Source organism: Drosophila albomicans, chromosome 2L, assembly GCF_009650485.2.
Source record: "Drosophila albomicans strain 15112-1751.03 chromosome 2L, ASM965048v2, whole genome shotgun sequence".
Classification (NCBI taxonomy): domain Eukaryota; kingdom Metazoa; phylum Arthropoda; class Insecta; order Diptera; family Drosophilidae; genus Drosophila; species Drosophila albomicans.
This window is the reverse complement of record NC_047628.2, coordinates 17,157,872-17,175,498: the sequence shown is the minus strand read 5'-3', so window position 1 is coordinate 17,175,498 and position 17,627 is coordinate 17,157,872. Positions and strand designations below refer to the sequence as shown.

Here is a 17,627-nt window from a genome sequence, read left to right as displayed (position 1 = left end):
ATTAATTGATATCGATCACTTCATTAAATTTTAATTAATGTCAACCAATATATCATGTTTATTACATTTCATAATATTGCTGAAATTTAAAAATGTCAATTGACTGATATCAATCACTTCATTTAAATTAACGTCAATCAAAATGTTTTGATTTTACATTTAGTAATATTGCTCAAATTTACAAAAGTTTAGTTGGTTGACATCAATCACCGAAAGTTTTAATCAATTCTTATCTATAATTTCTCACTTTTGGTGAAATTCTATTCATTTTAAATTGAAAACCGTCATTTTACTTAGTGATTGATATCAATCGTGTTTGCAAGTATTCTACAAATATTGTGCTTACCCTCTAATTTATATTGGTGTTTTGGGCGTGTTTTATGGCTAACAACATTTTATTGCTTTATGTCTCGCTCTTGCTCTCTCACACACACACAAACTCACATCTACAACCACACTCGACACATTTCCAAACGCTTCACGCGAACGTGCGCATTCATGATGCTGCTTGCAGGTGCCTGCTACCTGCGGCCTCCAAGTACACATGCATACAGTAAGTGTAAACTCAGATAAATAACTCTCTCTCGCTATCTCTCAATCTTCTCACTACCTGCTATTAAATAACAATAACAACCCAAGCAAGCGCCTGCGTCTCCCTCCCGCTGTTCAATGTTCTGTGTGTGTATTTATCCACCAGACAAAAGCTGGCAGCTTAGATACTTTCGACTGCCAGACTCCAGCGTGGAGCATACTAAGCACATTGGCGCTTGCTTGGGCTGAGCTTCAATCACGTGTCATATTTTCGACTCGTGATTGATGCAGCTTTAGCTAACAATGCATAATAGAAATGTTAATGATGTAATTGCTAATGATTACCCCTTTGATTTCTGTACAAACAGTGAGGTCGGTCGGCTAACGTGTCCGCTCTGCACGCAACGCAACTGGCAGCAGATCGACAATGATCTGTGGCGTCTGGAGCAGTGGCTGCAGTTTGCCGAGAGCACTCAGAAATCCCAAACAACGCCGCCCTCGAACATTGAGCTGCTGGAGGATGTGACCCAAGATCATCGCGAGTTCTTGCTGGATCTGGAGAGTCACAAGTCGATCATCTCGTCGCTAAATGTGGTCGGTGATCATCTGGCCACGCACACGCTGGACACGGAGAAGGCACGTCAACTGCGCGGCCGTCTCGAGGCCGACAATGAGCGCTGGAATAATGTGTGCATCAATGCCACCAAATGGCAGGGTCTACTGCAGACAGCGCTCATGGGCAACAGCGAGTTCCATCAGACCATCGATGAGCTGGTCGAGTGGCTGCAACGCACCGAGAAGAACATAAAGGCATCCGAGCCGGTGGATTTGACCGAAGAGCGCTCTGTGCTCGAGGGCAAGTTCAACAAGTTCAAAGATCTTCGGGCCGAACTGGAACGCTGTGAACCACGTGTTGTTAGCCTACAGGATGCAGCCGATCAACTGCTGCGCGCTGTTGAAGGATCCGAAGAGCAGTCCCAGCAAACCTATGAAAGGTAGGTGTAGTCGGGTCCAATGCCGAGGGCGGAACGAAATAAATTGTGCCGTGAACCTGTCGAGCTAAAAAAAGAAAGGGGAATCAAAAAAGGAAAAGTGGGGGGATTAGCGCTAGTTGGGCGGCGTTTTTATGTTTTAATTAGTTTATTATGATATGTAGAGTATATTTGCCTAAATTCTTTCAACTACACATATTCCATCTGTTCTATTATTTCTATTAAAAATTTCTTTGGCTTGCCGTAATTTCTATTAATTTACACCTATGTCTGTATATTTATGCCACATTTTCCCACACAAAAATTGTACTAAAAATGTTCTTTTGAACATCCTTCTTTCGGCATTCGACACTATCACACTATCTTCTACCCCAACGTAGCTTGTGATCTACTGTAGATTCTTTATACACTTATTAGCTAGTTAGTTTTTTAGTTAGAAAATTCACGTATTGCTTTGGAAAATGTGGGATCTATTCCGAATTTTACTTTTGCATCGATTTCTCTCAAAAAGCATGCTATATATTTAACATCCTTTGCGAGGCTTATAGATTTGAAAGTGAAATTTGGTATTTTCCTATACAAATTTATTTTTCGACATTTTCGCTTAAATATTTTGCTGTTTTTTGTTGCGTATTTTTTTGATTTGTGTTTTTTTGGTACTCAAAATTTGTTCGTCCGCCCATTCTAACACTTCATCACAACTGACAACGCCAAGAGCCGCCAGCAAATGTTTTAAATTCTCTAGAACCCTTTCCAGATTGACCGATCTCCGCCTGCGTCTGCAATCCCTACGTCGCCTCTCCGGCATCTACATTGTCAAGCTGGGCGCCGTTCTCGGCTACGAGGGCGACAATCTGGGCGTGCCATTGCATATGTTGTCGAATGAGGTAAGTGCAACAATTCAAAGAATTTTCTATCCATTAAGAAAAAAAAAGAGAATTTGTCCTACTATTTTCAACAATTTGATTTTTAATTATTTGTGAACGCACCGAAGTAAGTGAAATGTTTGAAGAAAATTGGCTCTAAAAATCATCGAAATAAAAATTTAAAATTGTTACTAAGATAAATTACATAATTTTTATTTTTATTTTATTTTTGAATTTAATTTATTTTTATTTTTTATTTTTCTGCCATATATCTAGCTTTTGGATAATACTACATTATCAACCTCTTCTATGCAGGCCGCCGCACCCAACACAGAAAATGCAAAGTAAATATTAATAGAAATTTGTTGTTTCATTTTTAATTCAACTAGTTGATAAAAAAACAACGAATGTAGTTCTTGTAGCATTTAGTTTATGATTTTGAAAAGCAAATGCAAAATGCACAATTGTACAATCTCTAATTGGCACTCGATATCTGTTGCCTGTTGCATGCTCTTCAGTCTATAGCTATCAAATCAAATCAAATTAAACACCGCAACTAATCTATAATTCTATCGATTCCACAGCGATGGCGATGCTGCCGATGGCGATGTCATCAATACCACGGTACTGGCGCAAGGTGCTCGATTCCTAGGACGCGTTGCACGTGCCTCGCTGCCCATCCAGGCGCTAATGTTGCTGCTTTTAGGTGTGGCAACCCTGGTGCCCCACGGTGAGGACTACACCTGCATGTTCTCGAACACCTTTGCCCGCAGCCTGGAGCCAATGTTGTCGTATCCCCACGGACCGCCACCAACATAGTAAACGAGTTGTGTCCGCGTCAGGTTGCCATTGGATTAGTGCAATAAATTCACAGTAAAATCACAAAAACACAATAAAACCAACCAAGAAACAAACAAATGATAAATGTAAAACTAACGAAAATGTAAATGTACCGAGAGTGTGGAAAACAGAACAGAGAATAGAAATGAAATCAACAACACGAATATGCCTTTAAAAAAAAGATAATATGATATGATATGATACTATATACTATAAAACGCAGAACGCATATGCAAAATTCTTGTACAAGTTGTAAGGCGCATAGATTGCGTCAAGTAATGTAATGTCATGTAAATTTTTGTAATTTTTCACATTATTGAAGAGCGTATTTTTTATTTTTGTTGGGTAGCTAGAGACATACTTACAAACAATATACTTCTGTGTACATACAAAACAAAACAAAACTCGACGAGAAGAAACACTAAACAAAAAAAAAAAACTAAAAAATCAAAAACAAAATGAAACTAACGACAAGTAACGAAAGAAACACTTTTACAAAAATACTTATATATACATATATATTAACGAGATATATACATTATACATATATATTTGCACAGCAAACATTTATATAACTATATAATATCCTTATGCCCAAGAAAAAAACTATATAGAAAGCCCAACATTTTGTATATAATATCTAAGCTGACAGACAAAACGAAATACGCACACGAAATTTTTTATACTCAGTTTTCGCGACGATTGCTCCAGCAATATCGGCCTGAAGTTGGATGATTCTATGCAATTTTCGTGGAACATTTTTGCATAGAATCATCTAGCTTCAAGCCTCTAACTGCTGATTGGACTAGCCACAAGACAAACCATGACCCACATAGACCAAATGCCGGGAGTGCTATGCAAAACTCCAATATCTTGTTGAGCTGCTGCACGTTCATCTCCCAAACTCAGGACGTTGCAGTTGACCCGGCGAGTTTGGATTTTTGTGTAGTTCACCTGGCGCTAGATAGTCACAATGCTGTCACAGAGAGTGTGAGTTGCTCTGTCATAAGCCAAGTTTCTCTCCCACGGTTTATACCACGCAGAAGTTTCTCATTAACAACACCAGCCACATAGGTGACTCTCATCTAATATCTTGTGAAGCATTTGATTTTCAAACCTTTAAGCATTCCTGAACTCATTTCCAAAATTCGTACCATAGACAAACAACTAATAACTTTAGTCAATCAGCTAAAATAACCATTTCTGGAGTAAACGAGTGAAATGGGAGAATTGAACAAAAAATAATCGAAGCAAGTGTCCTATGCCGGTGCTAAACCAAAACTAAAAACAAAAATCGATTTTCCTAAAGAAAATTTTCGAGTTGCGTAAAAAAAATTGAAAAAAAAATCTGCAAAAAATTGCAAACGAGAAAAATGTTGAAAAAATTGCATATAGAAATGGAAAAAGTTATCCATCCAGTTATAAAAAAATAAGAAAAATGAAAAGAAATCAGAACATAAAACTAAACTTTCGTTGTTAATATTTTTTGATAATCCTTACTCTATTTGCCTTATAAACTATATTTTTTATTATTTAATGCCTACGAGCAATTATTGAGAAAATACATAAATATTTATTTATTAAGTTTATACGATATACTATATTTTAATTAAGTTGAATTAAATGTTAAACTTTTGTGTGTTTTGCTGCTTCTGTACTTTATAAGATTTCCTTTCTTGTGAACAACTGTACCTTTATGCATATATTAAAGAAATATTAAAAAATATATTTACCATGTTTTATTTTATAAACGTTATATATTCAAAAAACAGCACGGTTTGTTTATTGTTTAAGAAAATATATTATCATAAGTATTTGCGAATAGCAATAATTGAAATTGAAAAAGTAAGAGAGGAAGTATGTTCAAAGCCTTAAGCTTCGTTAATCCATCCTGCGATGATGGCAGCTTCCCTCTGACGAGCGTCGACCACAGATGGCGGATCCAATGGGTTACTTTGACGCAAGTCCAAATGATGGGCACCCTCCGGCAGGATGATGACATGCACTTGATTGTTGGGTGCCTGGAGAACACCGCCACCGCTCCAGGGATCGAGAAGACCATTGCTGAAGATGATGTTGCTGACCGCCTCAAGATTATTGCCACCATAGCGCAGCTCAATATCATATGGTTTAGGTGTAAGCTGGTATTTCTTATAGCACTTCTCGGTGAAGTCTTTCAAGTTCCAATCCTTGGTGCGATACATGGTGTCGCTGCTGTTGGAGCAGAAGGGCATGACCATTTGATTGCACGTCTGTATGTCCCACCCCTTGTTGTCCAGCGTGTCACCAGATTTTGAGTACTTGTAGTCGACACACTTCTCAGTGCCCGTGTAGTTGGTATAGACGGCCAAGGCACTTGCCATGCTCTTGATCAAATCGTCATCCTTCTGGTGCAGATCCTTCAAGTAGAAGCACAACTGACGCACCGGATTTGGAGGCAGCGGGGCCAAAAACGTGGAATTGTAGGGATAGTTGGCCATGGCCAGATTGCCATAGACATCCTCGAGGAAATCCAAAAACTCATTCAAATCATCGGCGTTCTTAATGGGATCACACAAGTGAAAGAGGTCGCCTAGCTGCTTCTTGCCCGCATCGTTGGCAGCCAAGGTTTCAAATGCCTTCCAAGATTTGCCAATGTTCGCGCTGCAATTGGCATTGTAGGCAGTCTCATAAACGGTTGTCGTAATCCTATTGAAGATCTCGCAAGGCGTCAGTCCCGGGAATTGTAGAATTGGTGCCGAGGCAGCCAAAGCACCAATCACAATATGCGGATACTTCATGCGGAACCAGGCCGACAACATGCCACCGTAGGATCCACCAAATGCGACAACAGGCAACTGACGTCCGTCACGCAAGTAGGTTATCAACATGGCATAATCCTCCAACGCCTGTTCGACCGTAAAGTAGGCAAGATGCTCCGGTTTGCTGCTGTTGAATGTATCGCTGCCAAAGGGCATCGACTTGCCGTAATAGCGATGCTCGGCAAACACGACCACGGCACGCAACTTATCAGCCAGCTCCCAGACAAAGCCACTGTTCTGGGCAAACCATTCGATGTCGCCCTCATTGCCAGTGTAGAAGAATATTGGACTCTTCACATTGCTCTTGTCGGCATACGAATCATTGTAGAGATATCGTATATTAAAGCTGGTATTGTTCAGGAAACTGAAGTGATCCAGCGGCACCGAAAATTCTTTGATGGCATATTTAAATTTCACTTCAGCAGCAGATAAGCCAGGCTCAAAGGCCAATAAAATTAAAGCTCCACAGAGAAAGGCAAACATTTTAATATTGCCCGCACACAATATTGAATAATGAATGACAGTCAGATGTCAAGAATTTCCGATCTTTGTTTGTTGTTCCAGGTTTCCAGATGCTCTCGTTCTCTCTCGAATCGTTCTTATCACTTCAACGAAGCCGGCTTAATTTAGACATTTTTCTTGGAAATAGAGCTTTCTGAAGCTTTCCAAAGAGTGACCTTAAGCAACTTTTTATTTAAATGTACGTTTAAATACCAAATCTGAACACTAACTTTAAGAAAAAAACGTGAACTGCAACTTGGTTACACTTTCATAGAGTAATTCAAAATTTAAAATTTACGCGCCATTTTAAACACCTTATTCCTCTTGTGTGTTAAATAGACACTATATCTATAATATAATAATTTTATATATATATAATAATATAATTTTACTATGGTTTAATCATTTTTTTTAGGAGGATGCAAAACTAAAGCAGGTAAGTAAAGGTCATTTTAATTCACCCGAGCATCAGTTTGAAACTCAAAAATACAGAAGGCGATTGTTAAGCTCAAGTGGCTTCTGTTAATTTACAGTGTCATTTCGATTATAACAGCGTTGGTGTGCTAACTAACCAGGGTTGCTCTTCTAGTTTGTTTTGCCAAACCGCGGTTAACATTTTTAAATGGAAAAACAAAGATTTTAAAATCCGTAGCCTTTTAAATAAAAGTCAGTTCAAACGAAGTTTGATTTTCGATTTATTACATTGTTTATCGAAAGTTGAGATAAAACCAAATCCACAAACCGCACTTGATTAAGAAGATGACCAAATGCGCCAACCTCTTCGCAAAGCCTCCGTATATATTGCACTACTGCTAATATTCGAGGCCGTTACCGGGCTGCTCATTATTATCGTAACAGCTATCTACCAGTGGATTTTGGCTGACTATCTGGATGATATAGAAAACAACCTGCTCTTCAGTTATCTCTTCAACATTTACATTTTTGGTGCCCAACTTGTTGTCAGCTTCCTTTGCAGTCTCTCGCTGTGGAATCGCTTGTGGAAACGACGTTGTACGCCCAATGTTCGATTAATGATATCCGTTTGGCTCTTTTATTGCTGTATAATTATATCATCGGGATTTGGCACCCTTTGGAATGTATACTATAACATCGATGTGCTGGAAAATGCGGCGGAAACTTCGCTATTTCGCGGCATTGATGAGTATTACTCCAACCCGGAATGGAAACTTTTATGGGATGGTCTGCAGTTGCGAAGACAGTGCTGTGGTGTTCACAACTACAGAGATTGGATGAAGGCAGAATGGATGCCAAGGCAAGAGAGTAATTGCACAAGGAAATCCGTCTTAGCTCCCCTTGCCTGCCAGAAGAAACTTCATGATAATAACGCGCCAAATTATATGCTGGATGGACAGCAAGAGCCTTTCCCAACACTGACAATCAATTCGATAAACACGAATGGATGCTTGCCTGTTTTCACTGACTTTGTGTGGCGTTACTTTTACATTCTGCTGTTGTTATTATTATTGGCCTTAAAGTTCTTGGTGAGTTCTACAAAAAAAAATTTGGATTTTTATTGAACAATTGTGAATCTACAGATTTGTCTGTGCTGTTTCACAAAGTACATACTACAACGACAGAATCTAGGTGATGGTTGTGATAATGCCGGGCTTACAGATGAGGATGGGCGACCCTTGGTTATGGTAAAGTATCCAAGGAATGTAAGATGCGTTATTTTGGGAGAGGACGATTTGGCATCTGATATAGCGCCCGATGTCGCGTACTGTAATTGTGACGAAGCTGGTGGTGAACAGTGCGATTACTGTGAAAACTAAACCGAACATATCTAATATATATTTTGTTACATTTTTAAAAATATTAAATATTTATATTAAATATATTTTTCACATATTTATACATTTTCGATTTTTACGCATATGTAAGTGCTAACACTTTAGATTACAATCGATAACAAAGGATAAACGAACCATTATACAACACTTAGTCTTACAATCTATCGACTTGCAGCACTTATAAATATACTGATCAAAATAACGCTTACCTTTTCTTTGAAGACATTTGACAGAGGAGCACGACGTTTTGTGTAAATGTAAGTATTAAAAAATGTGTATCTAACAAATTAACAATCATAAATCATATCCAGGGCATATCTACCAAAAGTACCGCACATTGTTGGCGACGACGATGGAGAGGAGCAACAAATTCCTCAAAACGGAAATGAGTATGTAAAAGAAACCGTTGTAATGCGCATTAATAATTTATGTATGCCTCACACTTAAGGTACAATAATGGCGAATTATCCGAATTAGATGAAATTACTTCCGAAGAAGAGGATGGAGAAGAAGGGGAAGATTGGTCCCAAAATGTTCATTACATAGATCAGCTGCTGTAAGTTTTTTGTATATCAAAAAAAAAAACCTTTCTTTAATTGATTTTTATTCCTTAGCGGGTATCCACCAGAACTGGAGGAAGCTGCAGCAAATCAAGCACATGCATTTTCATATGCGGCTGAGGATAACATTCTATCGGAGATTAAAGTTGAACTTGAGTCGAATGAGGGTAACGGCGAATCTGATTACAATTTTAGGAAGGACTCTATCGACACTAAGATTGAAATAGAATCAATGGTTGATCCCAATGAACACAGCATTCAGCTTGCTGTTAATAATGATCCACCCGCTATGATTCGAAATGTTCGCGAATCAACTCTAGTGGTGCAAGAGCAGCAGATACCAAGTCGTCGCTTGCGCTCATTGTTCCGTAGCATGTCAGAGAAGTCCGTTTCGTTTATGTCAAAAAAAACATTTCTTTAATTGATTTTTATTCTTTAGCGGGTATGCATCAAAACTGAAGGAAGCTGCAGCAAATCAAGCAGATGAATTTTCATATCCGGCTGAGGATAACATTCTATCGGAGATTAAAGATGAACTTGAGTCGAATGAGGGTAATGCCGAATCTGATTACAATATTTGGAAGGACTGTATCGACAATAAAATTGTAATAGATTCCAATGAACACAGCATTCAGCTTGCTGGTAATAATGATCCACCAGCTATGAGTCGGAATGTTCGCGAATCAACTCTAGTGGTGCAAGAACAGCAGATACCAAGTCGTCGCTTACGCTCATCGTTCCGTAGCAAGCCAGAGAAGTCCGTTTCGCCAATTACGTTACCACGCAGTCGTCAAGTAGCCAAAACTAAAGTCCCAACACCAATTTTAGTTAGCCGACGCACTCCCAAGAGTCGTATCGCTACAAAAAATATGAAAAGGCTACGCGAGCCATTGGAGTCACTAACGGTACGACCACTGGATGTGACTCAATATTTCACTGAGATATCGGCGCAGTTAGTAAGCAATCGTTTGGATGAAGGAGCATTTATGGAGATGCGCGATCAGATTGACCGACTGGTCGATGAAGCAATTGCTAAGACAAAACTATTTCAAAAACATCGCAAGAGTTCCACCACGTTCTCAACTTTAATGGAATGACCTTTACTAATGTATTAATAATCAATAAAGGCGCAGCCTTCATTAGCAGCAGTTGACAAAATTAGTGTTTTAAAGATTGCTGCTATCGATGCAGTTAGAAAAGTCCGTAGAGACAGCAGCGCTGCTTGTGCTGATCAAGAGGCGACTTGGCACCTCACCAATAGATGGCATAGTGCTTTGATCACTGGATGCGATGCTGGAGAGTGTGCCAATCTCGTCACATACTCCCGAATCAGAGCTGGTCATGGAAATGGGCGTGGCATCAGCTAAATTAGCTTCGACATTGCGCAGCTGTCGTTTGGGGCTTTGCATGTCACTGGCCACGATTTCGTTGCTATGTCGCTTGAGTGGACGAGCAGCAACGGCAGCAGTTGGACTCCAGTTGAGCTCATGATGCACCACAGCATGTACTTCCATATGAATGGGGTTAGTTGGTGGACTGTCGCAGTTGCGATCGAAGCTGCGACAGCCGATAAAGGATTCCATTAATGGCGATGTTGATGACGAAAACACTGGGTCAGCAATCATTGTTGAATTGCTTGACATGCGAAAGTCAAACTCGCTTTCCTACAAATAATGTATTACATTTAAAATATTTCATATTATTTACAAAACAATAACAACAACATACTAAGAGGGCGCGCTCGAGATCCAAACATTCCATGGCATTTGTGGAGACTGCCGACATTTCCATTGCTTGGGCCACTTGTTTCATTTCCTCCAGTTCCATGCCATCCTCGTACGCGCCGTAGGATTTGAGCAGTTCCATTAAATGTTTGCTATTACTGCGCAGCTCCATTTCGATGTACATATATTTATTATTTTCTTATAGGACTTTCAGCTGTATGCAGAACGCCGTTATTTGAGCGCATACACGAATGTGACCGTCTCTTATTTGGATTGCAACTATCGATTGCTTTTCATCATCGATCATTTTAATTTCCATCTGGCGGCCCAAATTTGTACTTAATAAGAGCTTCACAAAACCTTCGATATATCGAATCAGGATAGTTTCACAAATTTATGGTAGACTCAGTCCTTTTAGTTGTGTTGCAGCCATTAGAGTGAAAAAAGTTTGCAGTGCGCGTCGGTCGGTTTTCCAAAAGTTAAATGTGCAGTTTTTCTAATTGTATTCTTATTAAAATCAGCCAATTGTTACGTAAAGCAAGTAAAAAATTATACAAAAGTGCATAATAGTTAATTGTAACTTTTACAAAGTCGCAAAGCAAATGCGACTTGCTGCTTGTCTATCGCAGCACCCCTTGTCACGGTTAACGGTAAAACGCGCTCGCGCGGTTGGCTTTGGTAAATGCTACGTTTTCGTTAATTAATTCGTATTGGAATCAGTTTTAATATGCTAAGCGATGCAATATACTTAAAGCGCAACAAAAATATGCAACATTCATACGTGAAATGAAAATACATAATTGTAAGATTTGCTTGTGTACAATTCTTATAAATAAAAGCTAGATCCTGCGGAGCATCTAGAATAGCTTAAGTCTCGTATCAGTCAGCAAAATATCGGACGATTTGCGTGTAATATCAGTGAGCATCAAATTGTGCGCAGTAAGTAATCGTTTGGTTTTTTGTTTTTTTTTTTTTTTTTGTGCGAAGCTTTAGTACTTAAATGTTAGCAATTACGCTCAACGGAGCACCTTAATTCGTTTCGATTTACGTATATAGTTTCTTTACCTCTATGATTACTAGTACCGGGGGTAATCATATTGAGTGTAGTCGCGTCGCGCTCATGATTGTATTAAGTGCTTGTAGCTCCTGCGGAGCATCTAAATTAGCTTAAGTTTCGTATCAATCAGTAATATATCGTGAGGTTTGAGTGTAATATCAGTGAGCTATAAATTGTGCGCAGTCGGTAATAACACTAACCAGTGTTGCCAGAGTCGCTTTTTTCCCGTCAAAACAGGCTTTTTTCAAATACCATTTACTTGAAAAAATTGCAAACAGCGGGCAGCGGGAATTCTGGTTTTTTTTACTTAAATGCTTTTTTTAGATTTTTTTTCTATTTGCCAAAATTATGGGACAATATTTGCTGAAGCTGTTCTGTCGATGCTTGCCAACATTTTTAGTGTCAAATCGATCGATACAGTGTTGTTAAGAACGTTGTTTTCTACTTAAAATGGAAATACATTTATTTCTAAATCATGCATTTACAGTTATGGCTTGCGCAGACTTGACAAATGCTGATATAGATATAGTATAACCTTCCTAATAAATTCCTAAAAATGATAGGAACTTGATGAACATATGACAATAAAAATGAGGAGAATGAGGATAGTTTTAATGAAATTCTCCAAATATTGTGAATATTAGAGTAGCTGCTGTACAAATTCTATACATATGTTTCAATAAAACCGATTTCGTGCGCTCATCCTGTGACTATTAGAAAAATATAGAGAATCCAATGAATTGAAAAATCAGTTTTTTTTATAGGTTTTTGTTTTTTCTAATTTTTCAGCTTTTTTGCATCGTTTTTCCCGTCAAAAACAGCTTTTTTTCTCAACAAACTTTGGCAACACTGACACTTACCATACAATATATAGATGCTTCATCCTATACAAATTTTTGTATCATTAAAAACTGAATTGTGGCGACCCCAGCCGGGCCGTGCGCTGCGATTCGAACACCAGAGCCTCTTCGGCTCATTCGAAATTTCGAAGTTCTAACGCAGGGCGCATCGTTGAGTTCAGTCGCAGATCAAATGCGGAGCGATGAGCACGGGTGTATTTCGTTGCGCTCTGCTTTCGTTTCTATGTATGCGTGTATGCTCGCCTGTATCAGTATGTGTATGCATGTGAAGTTTTGCAACGTGCGGTTGCCTCGCAAACAAGCAGCTAGCGCACGACAATTTTGTTTTGTCGCCATAATTCAGTTTTTAATGATACCAAAATTTGTATGGGATGAAGCATCTATGTATTGTATGGTTAGTGATATAACTCATTTTAAATGTGCATTGCCCATTAAAAAACACTCAATTTGTTTCTTGCCATTCACAAGCCGTTTGCATCGTAGATGGCGCCAAAAATCAATGGGACAAGTTTGACACTATTAAAATTGTGCACAATGTGCATGTGTATTAAAAGAATATTATGGCATTTCATTATTTTTATCTATTTATCGATATAATACCGCTTTTCGTGGTTTTACACATGTTCATTAATTACAATTCTTTAAGTTGAACAATAAAAAAATATAATTTATTCACACCGCCCATAAACACGACACACGTGTCTAAAAAAATAGCGCAAACTGAAGCGACGGATGCCAACAGGGCCAACATATAAAACAGCATTTTTCTAACTGAAGTTGGTAACACACAATCAAAATGGCCCCCAGCTGAAACTTTAGAAAAACTTGCATTTATTTTTGCAAGTTTATTTACATTTTTGTACGTTTTTATTTTAATTTTTCATCATATAAAATTTAATTATTTTGTTTGGGTTGTAACGAATTAACATTAAGTTGTTGTCAGCTTTAGAAACGATCACAACATCAAAATTTCACAGAAAATGAGTAAGAAGAAGAACTTGAATAAACGAAGAATTGCTGCGGCGCTTAAAATTCGTGATCTAGCTCAGGCCTGCTCTTATAATACAAGTACAAAGTCTTGCGGGTCTTATACACTATCTTATTGGAATTTAGCGATGTGTCGGCAACGTAGCCCTTTATCTTATTGACTATCTCCTCAAGTCTATTATTCCGTTTATTCAGCTCAAAAATGGCCTCATCGTGGCCATCATCATCAGCAGCAGAGGAGCGCAGCATTTTGACAATGTTGTCCAGGTGGTCTCTGCTGATCCTGGGATCGACCATCGAAGCGACTCCTGTCGTTGGTGACACTTTATCTGAAGTCTTCTGCTTTCGAGCAGTTTTTTCTGAAGGCTCCTGCTTTAAAACGCTATTATTTGAATCTTCTTCCTGATTTAAAGCATCATTGCTTGAGGACTCCTGCTTTGAAGCATCATTGTTTAAGGACACTTGCTTTGGAGCATCTTTGTTGGAAGACTCCTCGTGTTTTAAAGCATCAATCTTTGAAGACTCCTCGTGCTTTGAAGACTTTCGCTTTGGATCCTCATTGTTTGAAGTCTCCTGCTTTAAAAGATCATTGTTCAAGGAGGCTTGTTTTGGAGCATCATTGATTAAAGATTCCTGCTTAGAATTATTGCTGTTTGGAGACTCCCGCTTTGGACCATCATTATTTGAAACCTCTTCATGTTTTGGAGCATTATTATTTAAACACTCCTGCTTAGAAGCATCATTGTTTGAGCATACTTCCAGCTTTAAAGCACTATTGCTTAAAGATTCCTGCTTAGAATGATTTTGATTTGACAACTCTTCCTGCTTTGGAGCATCATTATATGCAGACTCTTTCTGTGAAATGGATTTCTCTGCTGTCAGCAATTTATTGAAAAAGATCGATTTGATCTCTTTTGATGCCTCATTCAATGATGTGTCGAATTCCGGAGGCCCAGGATTGACATCCAACTTCGGCATGGACGAGGCGAGTGTCGAGAAGGAGCTCTGCAGCGTGCCGTCCAACATCTGATAGATGTTTCCCATGGAGTCAGTCTCGACTTTTTGCCAATTGGTCAAACAGGGCTTTGGAATCCTCGAGACGAAATCCATCATGCAAGGCTCAGCAGCCAATGAAGATGCTGCTGGTATATGAAGGGAATTTAGGGTTAAGGAATTTAATGCAATTTTATTAATATTGAATCTTTACTTACCAGGTGCATTACGTCTGCGCATCTCCGGCCTATTGACCAGACTCTGTGAACGCGGCGCCACACGTACTTTGTGTGATCCCTGCTGATCTGCTGGCTTGGAAGGGATCACGATGCTGTTGCTGCGTTTCACTTGCGTGTTTGATAAAAGATACGACTTTCTACTGATTCGTTCTTCCGCGTTCTTTTTGTTGAGCATGTAAAATTTATGAAACCAGAGCATAAACTTGTTGTTGGTCAACCTTTTAATGCACTCCTGCTGCGCTGCATCCCGAAAGGTGCGTAGCTTGGCAAGTGCAAGATGCAATAGGCAAAAATTTCTATCGATCTCAACGGGCAGAGTGCAATTGAAGATCACCTTCTTCAGATCCATCACTTGGGGAAAGAGTTTGTGCACCAATTGACAGTAGATGGTGCCGGTCTTCATCTCGCTGAGATCCTCCAGCTGAATACCGAGTTCATCATAGACCCAATTTAACAGGAAACGAGGCGACTTCTTATCGCTGTCTAAAAGAGGCACATACTGAGCACTGACAGAAGTGGATCTACTCATATTGATAGTTATCTTCTGTTAATTTAATGTAAAACCTCTGAACTTGAAGAAGAGATGTGCAGGAATTCTTTAGTTATCTTTTCAAAAGAAGCGTAAGAATTCTGTAGTTTTTTTTATTCTTATCTAACTTCATTTCCGACAAAATTTAGAAGAATTTACTCATACGATTACTCCAATGTATACTATAGGAATTCTATTATTATTTTCAATTGTTATCTATCTTTTCTTCCTTTTAGAAGAATTAAAGTAGTTACTCGTAAGATAAATCCAATTTATAAGCTAAATTAATCAAATTCGATTCCTGTTCTAAATGTTTACTATATTTGCAAAACGCTATTCAACAACAAAACTATGGTAGTATAAAATATTAAAATTGTAAATAAACAGCTTAGTTAATTCTTAAGATTCACGTATATAAACAAGTAATTGTTAACCGCGTTTTAAAGTACCCTCAATTTATAGAAGTGTAGAAATTATATTTTTACCATCTTCTTTTTCATTTAAATTAAGAAAAATTAAAAGCACGCTTGTATTTTATATCATGACTCCAATGTATACTATATTCTATAATGATTCTTGATCTGTTTACTACATTTGTAAATCTGCGCTGTTCATTTTTAATGAAAAACAAAACTATGAGAATGAAAAGTATTTAAATGTATTAAAGAACTTTAAATATGCAAGCAAGTTTGTAGCTTAGATAATACTTAAGATTAAAGAGGGACGCTTTATAGACACCACTATTAAAGTTGTTTGTACTCACCACTCGCTGTTTAATGTAACCAAACTTGTAACTTTATTAAAATGTATAAAACGTTACAATATATAAAGATTTTTTTAAAGAAATTTTTCTAGTAGAGATGTAAAATTCTCCGAAATTCGAATTGTAATAATTGCTTACACTGACTGAGCGACAACGCATATCAAAAATTCTCACAGCTTGCTGTGATCATAGGAAAGTAACTTCAAATTGCTTTTGAACATCTAAAATCAAGACTTAGGAACACACAAAAACTCTTCTTGAGGAAATTTCCTTTCAAATTGTTTAGCATTTAATATTAATTCATAGAACAGAACAACTCTAAACGGAATTTCATTTCAAATTGTTTAGCATCTAAGATTAAAACTTAAGAACATAAAAACTGTTCTTTGGGAAATTTCCTTTCGAATTGCTTAGCACCTAAAATTAAAACTTAAGAACAAAGTGTTTGTCATCTAATGTTAAGGCATAGAACACAAAAACGCTTGACGGAATTTCATTTCAAATTGCTTAGCATCTAAGATCAAGACTTAGGAACACACAAAAACTCTTGGTGAAATTTCATTTCGAATTGTTTACCACCTAAAATTAAAACTTAAGAACAAATTGTTTGTCGACTTATATTAAGATATAGATGGAATTTCATTTCAAATTGTTTAGCATCTAAGATTAAAACATAAGAACACAAAAACTGTTCTTTGGGAAATTTCCTTTCGAATTGTCGAACATCTAAGATTAAGAGATAGAACACAAAAACTCTTCTTGTATACATTGAGCTAACACGCTCCTCGCTTAATCGATGATAAAATGGTACATTGAGAATTAGAATTAGAGACTGTAGTAGAACTGTCGACTGTCCAGATAGTGAGCGATGCCCACCCAAACGAGAGTGTTCCACACGCTCTCGAGCAGCAGCAGAAAATGCGTATTCATCGCCCCAATGCGCCAATGCCAGGGCAACATTCGATGCATCACTACATACATGATGATCGCATTCATGCCGCACTCGGTGAATGGATAACCGAACCACCATTGTCGCACATCTATCACATAGTAGAGCAGCGAGAGCAGCAGCAAAGCCAACGCGACTGTGACAAAGACAAAACGACAGCGACCACAGATTCTTGTTCACCTGAATGATTCCGCTCTCCCTCGAGAATCCACACAAGGCACCGCCCAGCAATCCCAACAGCAAGGCCCCAAGCAGCCAGCGCTTGAGACGCGAGCCAAGTGGAATGCACCAGCAGCGTGACGCCTGCGTAGGCGCCCAGCAACGTTTGCACCACGCTCAAGACGCAGCCTAGAAAGAGACGAAGACGGTGACGGAGAGAGAGAGAGAGAAAGGTCATTAGAGCAAGAGAAGTGAATTTGTTAAACAAATTTCAAATTTTACATAATTTTCAATTAAAAGATTTTCATTTTAATTTTCATTTTTATAGGACTATATTCCAAAATGTATAGAATTTTAAATTAAAAAAAGGATTATTTTTTAATGAAGTCAATTTCTTTGACAAGTTTAAAATTTTACATAATATTCAATTAAAAAGGATTTGATTTCGTAAATTTGTTTAACAAA

At 38.1% G+C, this 17,627-nt stretch overlaps 6 protein-coding genes across 28 annotated transcripts in view; 3 read left to right on the top strand and 3 right to left on the bottom strand.

Moving 5' to 3' along the window:
• LOC117563755 (muscle-specific protein 300 kDa) overlaps positions 1-3,720 on the top strand; it is a 117,043-nt gene extending 113,323 nt beyond the window's left edge. For 13 of the 20 annotated variants that reach the window (XM_052003292.1, XM_052003295.1, XM_034242243.2 and 10 more), the window contains 5 exons: positions 515-553; positions 900-1,526; positions 2,269-2,410; positions 2,666-2,733; positions 2,974-3,720. In XM_052003292.1, the coding sequence (XP_051859252.1) occupies positions 515-553; positions 900-1,526; positions 2,269-2,410; positions 2,666-2,733; positions 2,974-3,208 (1,111 nt within the window). In that variant the 3' untranslated portion in view covers positions 3,209-3,720. The remainder of the gene's footprint in view (positions 1-514; positions 554-899; positions 1,527-2,268; positions 2,411-2,665; positions 2,734-2,973) is intronic. The other 7 variants (XM_034242260.2, XM_034242259.2, XM_052003288.1 and 4 more) reach the window with 3 other exon arrangements.
• A 1,212-nt stretch (positions 3,721-4,932) lies between these two features.
• LOC117563754 (lysosomal Pro-X carboxypeptidase) lies at positions 4,933-6,644 on the bottom strand. The gene has a single exon (XM_034242236.2). The coding sequence runs from the start codon at positions 6,511-6,513 to the stop codon at positions 5,101-5,103; it is 1,413 nt and encodes a 470-aa protein (XP_034098127.1). The 5' UTR covers positions 6,514-6,644; the 3' UTR covers positions 4,933-5,100.
• A 540-nt stretch (positions 6,645-7,184) lies between these two features.
• On the top strand, positions 7,185-8,353 carry LOC117564453 (uncharacterized). The gene is made up of 2 exons (XM_034243234.2): positions 7,185-8,033; positions 8,088-8,353. Exons 1-2 carry the CDS (start codon positions 7,299-7,301, stop codon positions 8,322-8,324), a joined length of 972 nt encoding a protein of 323 aa, XP_034099125.1. The 5' UTR covers positions 7,185-7,298; the 3' UTR covers positions 8,325-8,353.
• Positions 8,354-8,486: 133 nt separating this feature from the next.
• On the top strand, positions 8,487-10,050 carry LOC117565528 (uncharacterized). Its single transcript, XM_034244672.2, has 5 exons — positions 8,487-8,599; positions 8,654-8,731; positions 8,791-8,898; positions 8,957-9,286; positions 9,342-10,050. Coding segments are annotated over exons 1-5 (1,176 nt in total). The 5' UTR covers positions 8,487-8,597; the 3' UTR covers positions 10,000-10,050.
• LOC117565529 (uncharacterized) lies at positions 9,966-10,887 on the bottom strand. The gene is made up of 2 exons (XM_034244673.2): positions 10,631-10,887; positions 9,966-10,566 (listed from the first exon to the last, which is right to left on the bottom strand). The coding sequence occupies exons 1-2, from the start codon at positions 10,808-10,810 to the stop codon at positions 10,069-10,071; spliced, it is 678 nt and encodes a 225-aa protein (XP_034100564.1). The 5' UTR covers positions 10,811-10,887; the 3' UTR covers positions 9,966-10,068.
• Positions 10,888-13,390: 2,503 nt separating this feature from the next.
• LOC117565261 (probable serine/threonine-protein kinase DDB_G0267686) lies at positions 13,391-16,192 on the bottom strand. Of its 4 annotated transcripts, none has more exons than XM_034244283.2 (3): positions 16,055-16,192; positions 14,742-15,333; positions 13,391-14,669 (listed from the first exon to the last, which is right to left on the bottom strand). In XM_034244283.2, exons 2-3 carry the CDS (start codon positions 15,289-15,291, stop codon positions 13,570-13,572), a joined length of 1,650 nt encoding a protein of 549 aa, XP_034100174.1. In that variant the 5' UTR covers positions 15,292-15,333; positions 16,055-16,192; the 3' UTR covers positions 13,391-13,569. The 4 variants fall into 4 exon arrangements, with proteins under 4 accessions (XP_034100174.1, XP_034100172.1, XP_034100173.1 ...); XM_034244281.2 differs by having other exon boundaries at positions 13,392-14,672; XM_034244282.2 differs by having other exon boundaries at positions 13,392-14,672; positions 14,742-15,328; positions 16,055-16,188.
• Positions 16,193-17,627: the final 1,435 nt, after the last annotated feature.